This window comes from Schistocerca serialis, chromosome 3, assembly GCF_023864345.2.
Source record: "Schistocerca serialis cubense isolate TAMUIC-IGC-003099 chromosome 3, iqSchSeri2.2, whole genome shotgun sequence".
NCBI lineage: Eukaryota > Metazoa > Arthropoda > Insecta > Orthoptera > Acrididae > Schistocerca > Schistocerca serialis.
This window is the reverse complement of record NC_064640.1, coordinates 1,009,994,731-1,010,013,191: the sequence shown is the minus strand read 5'-3', so window position 1 is coordinate 1,010,013,191 and position 18,461 is coordinate 1,009,994,731. Positions and strand designations below refer to the sequence as shown.

Here is an 18,461-nt window from a genome sequence, read left to right as displayed (position 1 = left end):
GATCTGCAGCAAATTAACGCATGGTGCAGGGAATGGCAATTGAATCTCAATGTAGGCAAGTGTAATGTGCTGCGAATACATAGAAAGAAAGATCCCTTATCATTTAGCTACAATATAGCAGGTCGCCAACTGGAAGCATTTAATTCCATAAATTATTGCTGAGTACGCATTAGGGGTGATTTAAAATGGAGTGACCATATAAAGTTGATTGTCGGTAAAGCAGATGCCAGACTGAGATTCATTGGAAGAATCTTAAGGAAATGCAATCTGAAAACAAAGGAAGTAAGTTACAGTACGCTTGTTCGTCCACTGCTTGAATACTGCTCAGCAGTGTGGGATGCGTACCAGATAGGGTTGATAGAAGAGATAGAGAAGATCCAACGGAGAGCAGCGCACTTCATTACAGGATCATTTAGTAATCGCGAAAGCGTTACGGAGATGATAGATAAACTCCAGTGGAAGACTCTGCAGGAGAGATGCTCAGTGGCTCGGTAAGGGCTTTTGTTGAAGTTTCGAGAACATACCTTCATCGAGGAGTCAAGCAGTATATTGCTCCCTCCTATGTATATCTCGCGAAGAGACCATGAGAATAAAATCAGAGAGATTAGAGCCCACACAGAGGCATACCGACAATCCTTCTTTCCATGAACAATACAAGACTGGAATAGAAGGGAGAACCGATAGAGGTATTCAAGGTACCCTCTGCCACACACCGTCAGGTGGCTTGCGGAGTATGGATGTAGATGTAGATGTAGATGCTGAAAGCACGGGGAAACTACAGCCATTATTTTTTCCTGAGGACATACAGCTTTACTGTGTTGTTAAATGATGATGGTGTCCTCACAGGTAAAATATTCTGGAGGTAAAACAGTACCCCATTCCATTCTCCAGGCAGGGAACACTTAGAACGATGTCAAAACTAGTATTCTGTGGGTCAGGTAGATTAGAAAATTTAAAATGGGAAACTGATAGGTTGCAATTTGACAGAGTGGAAATTAGTGAAGTTTGTTGGCAAGAAGAACAGAACTTCTAGCCAGGTAAGTACAGGGTCATAAACATAGGGATAATGCAGTAGGTCTAATAATGAATGAGAAAATAGGAGTGTGGGTAAGCTACTATAAACAGCACAGTGAATGCTCTATCACAGCCAAGAAAAACAACAAATTCAGTATCTACCACAGCAGTAAACTGGCTCCACAGATGGTGAAGAAATTGAACAAATGTATGATGTGATAAAAAAAATTATTCAGATAGTTAAAGGAGAGAAAAATTTTATTGTGTTGGCGATTGGAATTTGATAGTAGCAAAAGGAAGAGAAAAAAAATTGTAAGTGAATATGGACTGTGGGGAAAGGAATGAAAGAGGAACCTGGCTGGTAGAATTTTGCACAGAGCATAATTGATTTAAGATTCAGGAAAGAAAGTTGTATAAATGAAGGAGATCTGGAGACACCTGAGGGTTTCATACCAATTATGTGAGGTACTGAGAATGATAGGGTTCTAAAGCACAGACAAAAAGTTTCAAGAAAAACAGACATTTGTGAAAATCTAATTTGTAGACTATCATGAATCTCAAAGGTCTGACTTTTTTTTTAACCAAGTCTCAATATCCTATATTTCCTATGACAAAATAAAGTATCTACTTTATATTATGAAGTATTACCTAATATTTATGATTATATTTATTATTAATATTAATTCATAATATTTCATATATAGGCTATGGACAACAGTGTGTTTTGACAGTTTTAACATGTGTAATTAATGAGAAACTGAAATCAGAACATGAAGAACAAATAATAACTGCATCACACACACAATTATGACCTATTTCAACAACTGATAGTCCTGATTATCATTGTTTTCATTAAGCACATTCTATGGTTTGCAGTTCAAATAAAACTGCCAATATACCTCCGATTATGAAGTATTACTACTATGTACATGTTACAGACACTACATGTTGCAACCACAAATAACGAGAGCAGTTCAGAGCTACAATGCTTTTTCGTTTGAGACCATATGGAAATGAATATCCGAGAAATTGTTGGGGCAACATTTTGTGAATATTCATTTACACAACATGGTCTAACAGAAGAGACAAAGCTGGTTCACCATAAGAGCCATAGATGTCAGGTGCATGCATAAATGATACAATCTCAAAATTGACAACGGTGTACCTCAGGTCCTTATGGTTCTCAATGCCTCATATGCTGGTAAGATAGAGATTTTGGAACCAGATTTTAAACTGTAAAATATTTCAAGGCCCAGACGTGGGTTCTAACCACAATTTATTGGTTATGAACTGCAGATTAAAACTGAAGGAATTGCAAAATAGTAGTAAATTAATGAGATGAGACCTGGATAAGCTGAAAGAACCAGAGGTTCTTGCAAGTTTCAGAGAGAGCATTAGGCAACAATTGTCTGAAACAGGGGAAAGGAATACAGCAGAAGACAAATGGGTAACTTAAGAGATGAGATAGTGAGGGTAGCAGAGCATCACATATGTAAAAAGTCAGGGCCTAGTAGAAATCCTTGGTTATCAAAAGAGAGATTGAATTTAATTGATGAAAGGAGAAAATATAAAAATGCAGTAAATGAAGTTGGCAAAAGGGAATACAAACATCTAAAAAATGAGACTGACAGGAAGTGCAAAATGGAAACCAGTAGTAAGCAAAGAAGGGAAAGCTGAACGATTGAAGGACTATACAGAGAGGCTATACAGGGAAATGAAATTGACGGCTCTAAAAGGATATAAGATAGGAGACATGATACAGCGAGAAGAATTTGACAGAGCACTGAAAGACCTAAGTAGAAACAAAGCCTCCTGGTGTAACTGACATTCTGTCAGAACTACTGATATTCGTGTGAGATTAAGTCATGACAAAACTATTTCACCTGGTATGCAGGATGTATGAGACAGGCAAAACACTGCCAGACTTCAAGAGGAATGTAATAATTCCATTTCCAAAGAAAGCAACTGCTGACAGGTGTGGATATTTCCAAACTATCAGTTTAATAAGTCATGGTTGCAAAATAATAATACTAGTTATTTACAGAAGAATGGAAACTGGTAGAAGGCTACCTCGGGGAAGATCAGTTTGGATTTCCGAGAAATGTAGGACCATGTGGGGTAATACTGACTCTACAACCTCTCTTAAAGGATAATTTAAGGAAAGACAAATCCATGTTTATAGCATTTGTAGACTCAGAGAAAGCTTTTGACAATGTCAACTGGAATAAACTCTTTGAAATTCTAGAGGTAGCAGGGGTAAAATACAGGGAAGGAAAGGTACAGAAACCAGACAACAGTTACAAGAGTTAAGTGTACAAAAAGAAACCTGTGGTTGGGAAGAGAGTGAGACAGGGTTCTAACTTATCCCCGAAGTTCTTCAATCTGTAACTGAGATAGCACTAAAGGAGGCCAAAGAAAAATTTGGAGGCAGAATTAAAGTCCAGGGAGAAGAAATAAAAACTTTGAGAAAAAAAGCATATTTGCACCATGAGCTGTACAATTGTATATTTATTTTCTAGCAGTTTCAGTTATAACAACTAATATACATCAATGGATCAAAAATATATTTTAGTCAAATAAGACACAACCAAATGTAGGATGTTTATAAGTGTCATAAGAGTCTGTCTGAACATAATCCATATAAATGTGCCCTGTATCAGCACAATTTTACAGTAATCATTACTGCAATTGTGCTAATATACAGCATGTTTCAATGGATCATGTTCAGACAGACTTTTATGATAGTTATGAATGTTCTACAAATGGTTGTGTTGAATTCGACGAAAATATATTTTTGATCCATTGACGAATACTGCTTTTTTCCTCTGAAAATGGTTGTTATAACTGAACTTGGTAGAGAATAAATATACAATTGTGCAGCTGATGGCCCAAATAAACTTTCTCAAAATACTTAACAGCCATAGTCAGTCACGTAAGAAAAGTTTTAAAACCTTTGAGGTTTGCCAATGACAATGTAATTCTTCAGAGACTGCAAAAGACTTAGAAGAGCAGTTGAACAGAACTGAGATTGTCTTGAAAGGGAGATGTAAGATGAACATCAAAAAAAGCAACATAACAGTAATGGAATGTAGTCAAATTAAATTAGGTGATGATGCGGGTATTAGATTAGGAAATGAAACAATAAAAGTAGTAGACGAGTTTTGCTACTTGGGCAGTAGAATAACTTATGATAGCCAAAGTGGAGAGGATATAAAATGTAGGCTGACAATGGAAAGAAAACCATTTCTGAAGAAGTGAAATTTGTTAACAGTGATTATTTATTTAAGTGTTGGGAAGTATTTTCTGTAGGTATTTGTCTGCAATGTAGCCTTATATGGAAATGAAATGTGGACAGTAAACATTTCACACAAGAAGAGAACAGAAGTTTTTGAAATGTGGTGCTTTGGAAAAACGCTGAAGATTAGATGCATAGATCATGTAACTAATGAGAAGGTAAGGAACAGAATTTGGGAGAAAAGAATTGTGGTACAAGTTGACCAAAAGAAAGAATTGGCTGATATGACACATTCTGATATGTCAAGGCATCACCAATTTGGTATTGGAGCTAAGTGTGGGATGTAAAAATTGTGGAGGCAGACCAAGAGATGGAAACAGTAAGCAGATTAGAAAGGATGGAGGTTGCAGCAGTTACTCTGAGATGATGATGCTTGCAACAGATTAAGTATCATGGAGAGCTGCATCAAACCAGTCTCCAGACTACAACAACAACAACAAAAACTACAAATAATTTATAAGATCCAGAAAAAACAATATTTCTGTGTATAGGAGGAATAACTGTTATGAAGTTAGCCCTTTTTTCCATTTGATTAAAATACATTCACATTCATTAACTCTTTTACTGAAGGCAGGTTTTAGAAGGATTGCTGAAGCAGATATCCTTCCTCTCCAGTGTCCCATCAAGACAATTGTTTCTTTTTTCAATAAATTACCTACATTTCTGATACAGTAAGGAATCGTGGAATGTACAAACCATAGAAGCAGAGTCTACTGGCACTAGACAAATGGTTCCATGAGGTGTCTGGCATGTGCTTCCTCACACTTAGGATACTCAGTGCCACGTGTTGGAGGGAAAAGACATATTTCTTGGAATACGAATAACATTGTGTGATTTTTCCTCACAGGTGGAACAGAAAAGCCATACACGAAACATTTGCATAGGTGACAATTATATCTAACACAGAAACTATGCCTGCAATATCCAGAATATTTATACATTTCTTCCACACAGAACTAATAATTTACCCAAATGAGGGTGTCACATCTGACAATTAAAAAAAAAAAAAAAAAAAAAAAAAAGTGTAGATTTATATAACTAAGGAAAATTGTGTAGAAGGTGTATATAACTGTTTTTCACAGTAGACATCATGGCTAAAAATCTGTCTGGTGGTTAAACCACAAAAAGTAAAATGTAGAATATGAGCTTTCAGTGACAATGATGATTAGTCTTTACTGGCTTCATGGACAACCGAAACTTCTAATGATTTTTGTCGGATTGGTAGCAAAATTTTAATTCATTGAATGTTTCTCGCATTACTCTTCTTAGGTTCATTTTGGCTTAGTTCAGCTTACATATACCATCTAGACTTTGATTTCATACATCTATAATGAAGTTCTCTTCACATTGATAGCAACTTTTTAACTTGGCCTCTCAGTAACGGTCCCTCAAAACCTTGCTCAGCACATACTTGTCTAAGGTATATTGTACAATGGTTTTGAATTTCATTCATTCGTGCTCTACATCTTCATCCTCAAAGCTGAATATTTGATAAGGGCTACTCAGTCTGCAATTTGTTTCCCATCATTCTTGCTAAGTGAAAATATTTTCTGGTCCCTTAGTTACTAGGCAGTTTCAGATGCTCTCAGCAATCAGTTCTCTATCTGCCTGAAGTCATTTTAAGACAAGATATTCAGATCAATCTTACATGGAGCCCTCCATCTGACAGCAATTTCAGTCATACTGAACAAAGCTCCAGGCCCCGATGGAATTCCTGTCAGATTCTATGCTGAATTTGCAGCTGAATTAGCCCCTCTTCTCACTATAATCTATCGTAGATCCCTCGAACAAAAAACTGTACACAGTTCTTGGAAAAAGGCACAGGTCACGCCCATCTAGAAGAAGTGAAGTAGAAATGATACACAAAATTACCATACAATACCCTTGTGACATCAATTTGTTGTAGGATCTTAGATCATATTCTGAGCTCAAACATAATGTGGTTTCTTGAGCAGAATGAATCCTCAATGCCAGCAAGTGTGTTTTTTGAAAACATCCATCATGTGAAACCCAACTCTCACTTTTCTCACATGACATACTGAAAGCTTTGAATCAAGGCAACCGGGTTGATGCAGTTCTTGATTTCTGAAAAGCATTTGACTCTGTACTGCACCTACACTTATTGTCAAAAGTACGGTCATATGGGGTGGTGGTGTTGTTGTTGTTGTTGTGGTCTTCAGTCCTGAGACTGGTTTGATGCAGCTCTACATGCTACTCTATCCTGTGCAAGCTTCTTCATCTCCCAGTACGTACTGCAGCCTACATCCTTGTGAATCTGCTTAGTGTATTCATCTCTTGGCCTCCCTCTACAATTTTTACCCTCCACGCTGCCCTCTAATGTTAAATTTGTGATCCCTTGATGCCTCAGAACATGTCCTACCAACTGGTCCCTTCTCCTTGCCAAGTTGTGCCACAAACTTCTCTTCTCACCAATTCTATTCAATACCTCCTTATTAGTTATGTGATCTACCCATCCAATCTTCAGCATTCTTCTGTAGCACCACATTTCGAAAGCTTCTATTCTCTTCTTGTCCAAACTGTTTATTGTCCATGTTTCACTTCCATACATGGCTACACTCCATACAAATACTTTCAGAAACGACTTCCTGACACTTAAGTCTATACTTGATGTTAACAAATTTCTCTTCTTCAGAAACGCTTTCCTTGCCACTGCCAGTCTACATTTTATATCCTCTCTACTTCGACCATCATCAGTTATTTTGCTCCCCAAATAGCAAAACTCCTTTACTACTTTAAGTGTCTCATTTCCTAATCTAATTCCCTCAGCATCACCCGACTTAATTAGACTACATTCCATTATCCTTGTTTTGCTTTTGTTGATGTTCATCTTATATCCTCCTTTCAAGACACTGTCCATTCCATTCAACTGCTCTTCCAAGTCCTTTGCTGTCTCTGACAGAATTACAATGTCATCAGCGAACCTCAAAGTTTTTATTTCTTCTCCATGAATTTTAATACCTACTCCGAATTTTTCTTTTGTTTCCTTTACTGCTTGCTCAATATACAGATTGAACAACATCGGGGAGAGGCTACAACCCTGTCTTACTCCCTTCCCAACCACTGCTTCCCTTTCATGTCCCTCGACTCTTATAACTGCCATCTGGTTTCTGTACAAATTGTAAATAGCCTTTCGCTCCCTGTATTTTACCCCTGCCACCTTTAGAATTTGAAAGAGAGTATTCCAGTCAACATTGTCAAAAGCTTTCTCTAAGTCTACAAATGCTAGAATCGTAGGTTTGCCTTTCCTTAATCTTTCTTCTAAGATAAGTCGTAAGGTCAGTATTGCCTCACGTGTTCCAGTGTTTCTACGGAATCCAAACTGATCTTCCCCGAGGTTGGCTTCTACTAGTTTTTCCATTCGTCTGTAAAGAATTCGTGTTAGTATTTTGCAGCTGTGACTCATTAAGCTGATAGTTCGGTAATTTTCACATCTGTCAACACCTGCTTTCTTTGGGATTGGAATTATTATATTCTTCTTGAAGTCTGAGGGTATTTCGCCAGTCTCATACATCTTGCTCACCAGATGGTGGAGTTTTGTCAAGGCTGGCTCTCTCAGGGCTATTAGTAGTCCTAATGGAATGTAGTCTACTCCTGGGGCCTTGTTTTGACTTAGGTCTTTCAGTGCTCTGTCAAACTCTTCACGCAGTATCATATCTCCCATTTCAACTTCATCTACATCCTCTTCCATTTCCATAATATTGTCCTCAAGAACATCGCCCTTGTATAGACACTCTATATACTCCTTCCACCTTTCTGCTTTCCCTTCTTTACGTAGAACTGGGTTTCCATCTGAGCTCTTGATATTCGTGCAAGTGGTCCTCTTTTCTCCAAAGGTCTCTTTAATTTTTCTGTAGGCAGTATCTATCTTACCCCTAGTGAGATAAGCCTCTACAACCTTACATTTGTCCTCTAGCCATGCCTGCTTAGCCATTTTGCACTTCCTGTCGATCTCCTTTTTGAGACCTTTGTATTCCTTTTTGCTGCTTCATTTACTGCATTTTTATATTTTCTCCTTTCGTCAATTAAATTCAGTATTTCTTCTGTCACCCAAGGATTTCTACTAGCCCTCCTCTTTTTACCTACTTGATCCTCTGATGCCTTCACTACTTCATCCCTCAAAGCTACCCATTCTTCTTCAACTCTATTTCTTTCCCCCATTCTTGTCAATTGTTCCCTTATGCTGTCCCTGAAACTGTACAACCTCTGGTTTAGTCAGTTTATCCAGGTCCCATCTCCTTAAATTCCCACCTTTGTGCAGTTTCTTCAGTTTTAATGTACAGTTCATAACCAATAGATTGTGGTCAGAGTCCACATCTGCCCTTGGAAATGCCCTACAATTTAAAACCTGGTTCCTAAATCTCTGTCTTACCATTATATAATCTATCTGAAACCTGTCAGTATCTCCAGGCTTTTTCCATGTATACAACCTTCTTTTATGATTCTTGAACCAAGTGTCAGCTATGATTAAGTTATGCTCTGTGCAAAATTCTACCAGATGGCTTCCTCTTTCATTTCTTCTCCCCAATCCATATTCACCTACTACGTTTCCTTCTCTTCCTTTTCCTACTATCGAAGTCCAGTCACCCATGACTATTAAATTTTCGTCTTCCTTCACTATCTGAATAATTTCTTTTATCTCATCATACACTTCTTCAATCTCCTCGTCATCTGCAGAGCTAGTTGGCATATAGACTTGTACTACTGTCGTAGGCGTGGTCTTCGTGTCTATCTTGGCCACAATAATGCGTTCACTATGTTGTTTGTAGTAGCTTACCGAACTCCTATTTTTTATTCATTATTAAACCTACTCCTGCATTACCCCCATTTGATTTTGTATTTATAACCCTGTATTCGCCTGACCAAAAGTCTTGTTCCTCCTGCCACCGAACTTCACCAATTCCCACTATATCTAACTTTAACCTATCCATTTCCCTTTTTAAATTTTCTAATCTACCTGCCCAATTAAGGGATCTGACATTCCACGCTCCAATCCGTAGAACGCCAGTTTTCTTTCTCCTGATAACGATGTCCTCTTGAGTAGTCCCCGCCCGGAGATCGGAATGGGGGACTATTTTACCTCCGGAATATTTTATCCAAGAGGACGCCATCATCATTTATCCATACAGTAAAGCTGCATGCCCTCGGGAAAAATTACGGCTGTAGTTTCCCCTTGCTTTCAGCAGTTCACAGTACCAGCACAGCAAGGCTGTTTTGGTTAGTGTTACAAGGCCAGATCAGTCAATCATCCAGACTGTTGCCCCTGCAACTACTGAAAAGGCTGCTGCCCCTCTTCAAGTGAAATTTATGGCTAGATTGAGGAGTTTTTAGTAGGAAAGACACAGCATGTTATCTTGGATGGAGAATCATCGTCAGATGTATAAGTAACTTTGGGTGTGCCCCAGGGAATGTGTTGGGACCCTTGCTGTTAATATTATATATTAATGAGCTTACCGACAATTAATAGTAAAAATCAGGCATTTTGCAGATGCACTTATCTATAATGAAGTACTATCTGAGAGAAGCTGCATAAATATTCAGTTCGATCTTGATAATATTTTAACATAGTGAAGAGATTTGCAACTTGCTCTAAATGTTCAGAAATGTAAAATTTTGCACTTCACAAAACAAAAAATGTAGTACTCTATGACTATAATATCAATGAGTCACTGTTGGAATCGGCCAACTCATACAAGTATCTGAATGTAACACTTTTTAGGGAGAAATTTTAAACATTTGATTGGCTGTGATCCAGCAACTGTATGCTATTTAATTACAGGATGTATATACAGCAACTTCGGTTGCACTTTGTAGGGATATGAAATGGAATGATCAGATAAGTTCATTCATGGGTAAAGCAGTTGGTAGACTTTGGTTTATTGGTAGAATACAGGAGAAGTGCAATCAGTCTACAAAAGAGATCGCTGACACATCACTCGTGCGACCCATCATGGAATATTGCTCAAGTGTGTGTAACCTATACTGGAATACGGAACATATACATAGAACAGCAGCACAAATGGTCACAGGTTTGTTTGATACATGGGAAAGTGTCACAGAGATAAAGAAGGAACTGAAATGGCAGACTCTTGAAGACAGATGTAAACTATCCCGAGAAAGTCTATTAACAAAGTTTCAAGAACCTGCTTTAAATGATTACTCTAGGGACATATTACAACCCCCTACATATTGCTCACACAGGGATATTGAGGATAAGATTAGAATAATTACTGCATGCACAGAGGCATTCAAACAATAATTCTTCCCACTCTCCATACATGAATGGAACAGAAAGAAACCCTAATAACTGGTATAATGGAACATACCCTCTGCCATGCACCTTATGGTGGTTTGTGGAGTATAGGTGTAGATGTAGATATGACTCTTTCATTCTACAGCTGGAAACTGAAGTCTGCCCCTATAACAACAGCATGATGATAAATTTTGTGATATTCTGCAAGTTCTCTCTGAAGCACTCTGTCACTGCGACTACCGAGGCAGGTTGTCTAAAAAAGCATCCTTTTACGGTAAAGAATTTCCAATCTGCAGCAAGGTGTGCATGGCCAGAAAGTTTCATCATGTTACCATGATAGACCAACTTTGATGCTTACCCACACTCAGATTATTTCAAATGCAGATTTGGCAACAACCTCACTATACCACAGAGTTCTTTACAGCAATAAATACAATACCACCATTCGCTTCTAGGCTATTGTTGTAATATCCATTTCAATCTAAATTTAGGATTTCACAGATATTCGCTTCAAGTTTCAGTCAGCTTTTAGTTGCTCAGACTATGTGGGCTTTATTACCTTTAAGAGGCAATACAAATTTTGGGACCTTACTGTGAGTGCTCCTGCAGTGTACTAATAACATATAAATATTTTCTCTTCCTGATTTGCACAGACTTACATTCTCCTCCAGGAATAACACTGATATTATTTCTAAATTTACTGTACGGAATTCAATATTGATCCTTTGGAGGTGTTATAACGTACACAAGCCCCACGTGCATACCACATTATCTGCTATCCGAGTAGCTATCTCCTTTGTATGATGCACACCTGACCTATTGAAGAAGCCCTACAATTCTCCACATAGCAGCAGAGGTCTAGAAATTTGCATCCAACATCAACTCAGTATTGTCTGAGTCACACTAGTTTAGATCTTCCACTCAGCTTCTAACTAGGGGAGTGTTATCAATTCTGCTGCAAATAGCGAGACATGTTTCCTCCCTGAGTGGAAATCTATCAGTCTTCACCAAATCAGCAAACCAACAAAAGAAGTGAGAATGGCCTCGGAACCCAGACAGTAACACCACACATGCTGATACAAAATACTATTGGGAGTTGTTTGCGCCCAGTGCACCAGTAGCCACCCAGCAAGCATACTGAGTGCACACTGACCTTCTTTCCAGACCTGCCTGTTATTTCACGGAGTGACTCCATTATCTGCCTAATATTTGAGCTTCCAGTGATAAACATACATACCCCCTGTACTGTCAGGACTTGGCAGCAAAATGGGCTACCGATCCAATAAACAAGGCATCCAGTGATGGCTCAGATGTGTTACCAACACTGGGCAGCACCTCGCACCTGTTGCTAAGGCATAAGGGGACAGCTCTGTAGGCTGTTTCCACAGTCATCTTCTGTGGAGAATGTGAACTTTCCAATGTCTGCCACTCACTCTCAAGTAAGGACAAATTAGACTAGTCAGACATGTTGTAGGAAGTAATATGTTTCTTCACTCATTTTGGAAGGTGGACACATGGAATTTTTTGAAGAACACTCCATGTAATGAATATCTTTTTTGTAAGGTCCTGTGACATATATACCGACTTAAACTCATGAAGAATTATATTTCAAAACTTTATCGAACAAGGGCTTCATAAGCAATCTCTTTTGTGCTTGAATTAGAATTCCTTGGGATTCTTCCAATAAATCTGAGCCCGGCACCTGCCTTCACCCAATTAAATTTATATAGTCACTACACCTTAAATAACTCTGGAAAGAAGCTTCTAGATATGTGAATGTGTGACTGATTCCAGAGACTGGTCACTGATCATGTAGTCATATAGTATTGGATCCTTTCATCTGTTATCTATTACATTAGATTTATTTATGTTGAAGGTCAGCTGTCAATATTTGCACTAAATACTGATCATTTAAAAGTTGTTTTTTTTTATATAAGTTATTGTGTGTAAATTGAGTATAAACAAAAGAACATTGTTCAACAGGGACCAATCGAATGAGGCAGTGTATCTGTTAAAACACTGACATATTTGGAAGAAGGAAGTTTGCTCTGACCAGCCAGCCCGATTTAGGTTTTCAGCGTTTTTCTCAAATCATATACGGCAAATCCCCCCCCATGAACCATGGACCTTGCCGTTGGTGGGGAGGCTTGCGTGCCTCAGCGATACAGATAGCCGTACCGTAGGTGCAACCACAACGGAGGGGTATCTGTTGAGAGGCCAGACAAACGTGTGGTTCCTGAAGAGGGGCAGCAGCCTTTTCAGTAGTTGCAAGGGCAACAGTCTGGATGATTGACTGATCTGGCCTTGTAACAATAACCAAAACGGCCTTGCTGTGCTGGTACTGCGAACGGCTGAAAGCAAGGGGAAACTACAGCCGTAATTTTTCCCGAGGGCATGCAGTTTTACTGTATGATTACATGATGATGGCGTCCTCTTGGGTAAAATATTCCGGAGGTAAAATAGTCCCCCATTCGGATCTCCGGGCGGGGACTACTCAAGAGGATGTCGTTATCAGGAGAAAGAAAACTGGCGTTCTACGGATCGGAGCGTGGAATGTCAGATCCCTTAATCGGGCAGGTAGGTTAGAAAATTTAAAAAGGGAAATGGATAGGTTGAAGTTAGATATAGTGGGAATTAGTGAAGTTCGGTGGCAGGAGGAACAAGACTTCTGGTCAGGTGACTACAGGGTTATAAACACAAAATCAAATAGGGGTAATGCAGGAGTAGGTTTAATAATGAATAGGAAAATAGGAATGCGGGTAAGCTACTACAAACACCATAGTGAACGCATTATTGTGGCCAAGATAGATACGAAGCCCACACCTACTACAGTAGTACAAGTTTATATGCCAACTAGCTCTGCAGATGACGAAGAAATTGAAGAAATGTATGATGAAATAAAAGAAATTATTCAGATTGTGAAGGGAGACGAAAATTTAATAGTCATGGGTGACTGGAATTCGAGTGTAGGAAAAGGGAGAGAAGGAAACATAGTAGGTGAATATGGATTGGGGGACAGAAATGAAAGAGGAAGCCGCCTGGTAGAATTTTGCACAGAGCACAACATAATCATAGCTAACACTTGGTTTAAGAATCATGAAAGAAGGTTGTATACATGGAAGAATCCTGGAGATACTAAAAGGTATCAGATAGATTATATAATGGTAAGACAGAGATTTAGGAACCAGGTTTTAAATTGTAAGACATTTCCAGGGGCAGATGTGGACTCTGACCACAATCTATTAGTTATGACCTGTAGATTAAAACTGAAGAAACTGCAAAAAGGTGGGAATTTAAGGAGATGGGACCTGGATAAACTAAAAGAACCAGAGGTTGTACAGAGATTCAGGAAGAGCATAAGGGAGCAATTGACAGGAATGGGGGAAATAAATACAGTAGAAGAAGAATGGGTAGCTTTGAGGGATGAAGTAGTGAAGGCAGCAGAGGATCAAGTAGGTAAAAAGACGAGGGCTAGTAGAAATCCTTGGGTAACAGAAGAAATATTGAATTTAATTGATGAAAGGAGAAAATATAAAAATGCAGTAAGTGAAACAGGCAAAAAGGAATACAAACGTCTCAAAAATGAGATCGACAGGAAGTGCAAAATGGCTAAGCAGGGATGGCTAGAGGACAAATGTAAGGATGTAGAGGCTTATCTCACTAGGGGTAAGATAGATACCGCCTACAGGAAAATTAAAGAGACCTTTGGAGATAAGAGAACGACTTGTATGAATATCAAGAGCTCAGATGGAAACCCAGTTCTAAGCAAAGAAGGGAAAGCAGAAAGGTGGAAGGAGTATATAGAGGGTCTATACAAGGGCGATGTACTTGAGGACAATATTTTGGAAATGGAAGAGGATGTAGATGAAGATGAAATGGGAGATATGATACTGCGTGAAGAGTTTGACAGAGCACTGAAAGACCTGAGTCGAAACAAGGCCCCCGGAGTAGACAATATTCCATTGGAACTACTGACGGCCGTGGGAGAGCCAGTCCTGACAAAACTCTACCATCTGGTGAGCAAGATGTATGAAACAGGCGAAATACCCTCAGACTTCAAGAAGAATATAATAATTCCAATCCCAAAGAAAGCAGGTGTTGACAGATGTGAAAATTACCGAACTATCAGCTTAATAAGTCACAGCTGCAAAATACTAACACGAATTCTTTACAGACGAATGGAAAAACTAGTAGAAGCCAACCTCGGGGAAGATCAGTTTGGATTCCGTAGAAACACTGGGACACGTGAGGCAATACTGACCTTACGACTTATCTTAGAAGAAAGATTAAGGAAAGGCAAACCTACGATTCTAGCATTTGTAGACTTAGAGAAAGCTTTTGACAATGTTGACTGGAATACTCTCTTTCAAATTCTAAAGGTGGCAGGGGTAAAATACAGGGAGCGAAAGGCTATTTACAATTTGTACAGAAACCAGATGGCAGTTATAAGAGTCGAGGGACATGAAAGGGAAGCAGTGGTTGGGAAGGGAGTAAGACAGGGTTGTAGCCTCTCCCCGATGTTGTTCAATCTGTATATTGAGCAAGCAGTAAAGGAAACAAAAGAAAAATTCGGAGTAGGTATTAAAATTCATGGAGAAGAAATAAAAACTTTGAGGTTCGCTGATGACATTGTAATTCTGTCAGAGACAGCAAAGGACTTGGAAGAGCAGTTGAATGGAATGGACAGTGTCTTGAAAGGAGGATATAAGATGAACATCAACAAAAGCATAACTAGGATAATGGAATGTAGTCTAATTAAGTCGGGTGATGCTGAGGGAATTAGATTAGGAAATGAGGCACTTAAAGTAGTAAAGGAGTTTTGCTATTTGGGGAGCAAAATAACTGATGATGGTCGAAGTAGAGAGGATATAAAATGTAGGCTGGCAATGGCAAGGAAAGCGTTTCTGAAGAAGAGAAATTTGTTAACATCCAGTATTGATTTAAGTGTCAGGAAGTCATTTCTGAAAGTATTCGTATGGAGTGTAGCCATGTATGGAAGTGAAACATGGACGATAAATAGTTTGGACAAGAAGAGAATAGAAGCTTTCGAAATGTGGTGCTACAGAAGAATGCTGAAGATTAGATGGGTAGATCACATAACTAATGAGGAAGTATTGAATAGGATTGGGGAGAAGAGAAGTTTGTGGCACAACTTGACCAGAAGAAGGGATCGGTTGGTAGGACATGTTCTGAGGCATCAAGGGATCACCAATTTAGTATTGGAGGGCAGCGTGGAGGGTAAAAATCGTAGAGGGAGACCAAGAGATGAATACACTAAGCAGATTCAGAAGGATGTAGGTTGCAGTAGGTACTGGGAGATGAAAAAGCTTGCACAGGATAGAGTAGCATGGAGAGCTGCATCAAACCAGTCTCAGGACTGAAGACCACAACAACAACAACAACAACAACAACAACATACGGCAAATGCTGGATGGTTCCTTCAGCAAGGCCACAGCCAAGCAACTCATTTGCCCTTATGAAAACATCCTCATATATTCCATGTGTCTGTCTATTTGAACTACTTATTGTCAATGTACAACAACAATAAAACCTATATCACAATCAGATAATCCATGGGTGAGTAAATTACTAAATAAATAAAAGTCTCTGCATTTCATAAGAAGTTAATAATGAAGTGATGTCCCAATAAACAACTGTTTTTTCTTCAAACTAGGCAATGGTGTTGAACTGTTTAATCATAATAACTTTTACAGTGGGCTGTACCCTCTGCCATGCACCTCATGATGGTTTGCAGAAAACAGATGTAGATGCAAATGTAGAATTGAAGGCCTTCTGCAAGAAGCATGACACCCACCTGAGCTTTGTTATTTACTGCCTTCTGGATATTGTGAATGAATAGAGCAAGCTGGGTATAACAAGGCTGGTGCTTGCATGAACCACATTTATTCCTACACAGAAGTGTAGTCTCTAGGAAAGTCATGATACACTCCACTCTCAATAGTTTCAGAGGCACAGCTATTTGAAACTGTTGGAAACAGGAAGAGTGCAGGTGACAGTAAATTCCCAGGTTACGGTACACATTGTGTTTTAATGTCAATCTTTTTCACTAAAACTCGGGTTCTAAAATGCTACCCCCAAGTTCATTATGAGATGAAGCTTGTACAGATAGCTGATGAGGTGCTAATCAGATATGGCAGCATATTAAAGAAGCTGAATTGAGCTATCTGATCTTACTTCACTGACTGACAATGAGCATAACAAGACTAGCATTCTCTGTAGGAACAATATGCAGAAGAATAATTTTACTAAAGAATTACATTTCTGATCCTATATGACAGTTTTTGTATGCTAAAGCAAACCCTTGACAATAAATTAAAATTATCTGTTAGATCATTTTCAAACTCTGAGGATATTTATAGACTATGTTCTACTGACTGGGTCATCCACAATAAGCTTAAATATCATTGTGAAGTCTCAGACTGCCTGTATCTGCCACCTAAGACCCCAAACCCACAGGTGTCATCCCACTAATGTTGCAGTTTAATACCGAATAGAAAACTTTGTACACGTTCTACAGCAAAATACTGAGTTATTAGTAAATGATTGAGTAATGAGAGTTAGTGCAGACCCGTGACAGATTTTAAATCCTATCTATGCCCATTATCTTAAAATGGAAGCACCTTAATTCCTCCCATATTATTACAATTTAGTTCGGTAGCAAGATATTTATGTCTATCAACCCTCTGTTAAGACTAGCATCACAATGCTGTTTATATGTGCCCTTGGTGGGACTTCTATGTTACTTTGCCACAGTGAAAACATTGAGTAACCCATAACACACCCCATATTCATTCACTACTACTTAAATAAGATTGAAATATGTTTTTTACCATATTTAAAGTTTACTGACTGAAACTTTCAATGGAAAATTTATCATTCACATGAGACATTTTCTAAATCACATATTACTGCCTCTATAGTCTTGTCCAGCAGCATAAGGTTCCAAAGTATACATCTTCTATGTACCAAACAAAACAACTCTGATATTTCACTAGGATTTCTGTATTTTTATTATGTAAAGGAAACTGGCTGTCTATTAACTTATATTCTAAGCTATTACAATGGCTAATAGCCCACACATTCATCAATTCACAAACGAGATGCAGCAGTATAAGTTATTTATAATATTTACAGCACTCTTATTACTACAATCATTGCTGTTTATTCCCATGGCTTATTCATTTTTCTCGTGTTTGTTATCTACAACAATTCGTAGCGACAACTTTTGGGGCAGTTAAGAAATTCGTGATACAGTGTCACTAAAGACTTCACGATAAGTACTGTAATTATTTATTTCAATGAAGGATTGTCTGCATGCGCCCCTGAATCCTACGTCATGCTCAGTAACGTGAAATTACAATCGCATAGCAGCAATAGTAATGTTTTCATCACCAGTCCTTCACTATCACATACAACACTTCATGAAAATTCTATTCATCCAACTTAAAACCAACTAATCGGTGGACTGTTCATTTAAATGAGGCGGTATGGTTCCTACTCTTATATTATTCGGAGCGCAAATATATGAAACACTTACTTCTAAGAACGCTACGTTTTCATAGTTACCTTGTGCAACCAAATATATATGATATTAAACCAGCTTGCAAAAAAACCGACAAATATGCCCACAAAAGCACAAAGAATAAACAGTATAATTAACGAAACTGAGTGTTCTTCAATCAGTTCTTCTTCTAACCCGCTGCCAAACGAGGTCATGTTTTCCCTTTCTCAAGTACGTAAAATCTGCTTAAACAGTACTGAAAAAATGCAGGTCATCTTTATTATTTTAAGTGATAATTAAAGAGACTGCCAACATTTGAAAACAGCTTAATACGTGCTATTGGGATTCAAGCTCTCCAA

The 18,461-nt window shown here is 38.4% G+C and overlaps 1 protein-coding gene across 1 annotated transcript in view; it reads right to left on the bottom strand.

Moving 5' to 3' along the window:
* The window catches only part of LOC126471467 (2-hydroxyacyl-CoA lyase 2-like), a 101,978-nt gene extending 83,559 nt beyond the window's left edge, over positions 1 to 18,419 (bottom strand). The window contains exon 1 of the mRNA XM_050099664.1: positions 18,168 to 18,419. Coding sequence (XP_049955621.1) covers positions 18,168 to 18,317 — 150 coding nt within the window. The 5' untranslated portion in view covers positions 18,318 to 18,419. The remainder of the gene's footprint in view (positions 1 to 18,167) is intronic.
* Positions 18,420 to 18,461: the final 42 nt, after the last annotated feature.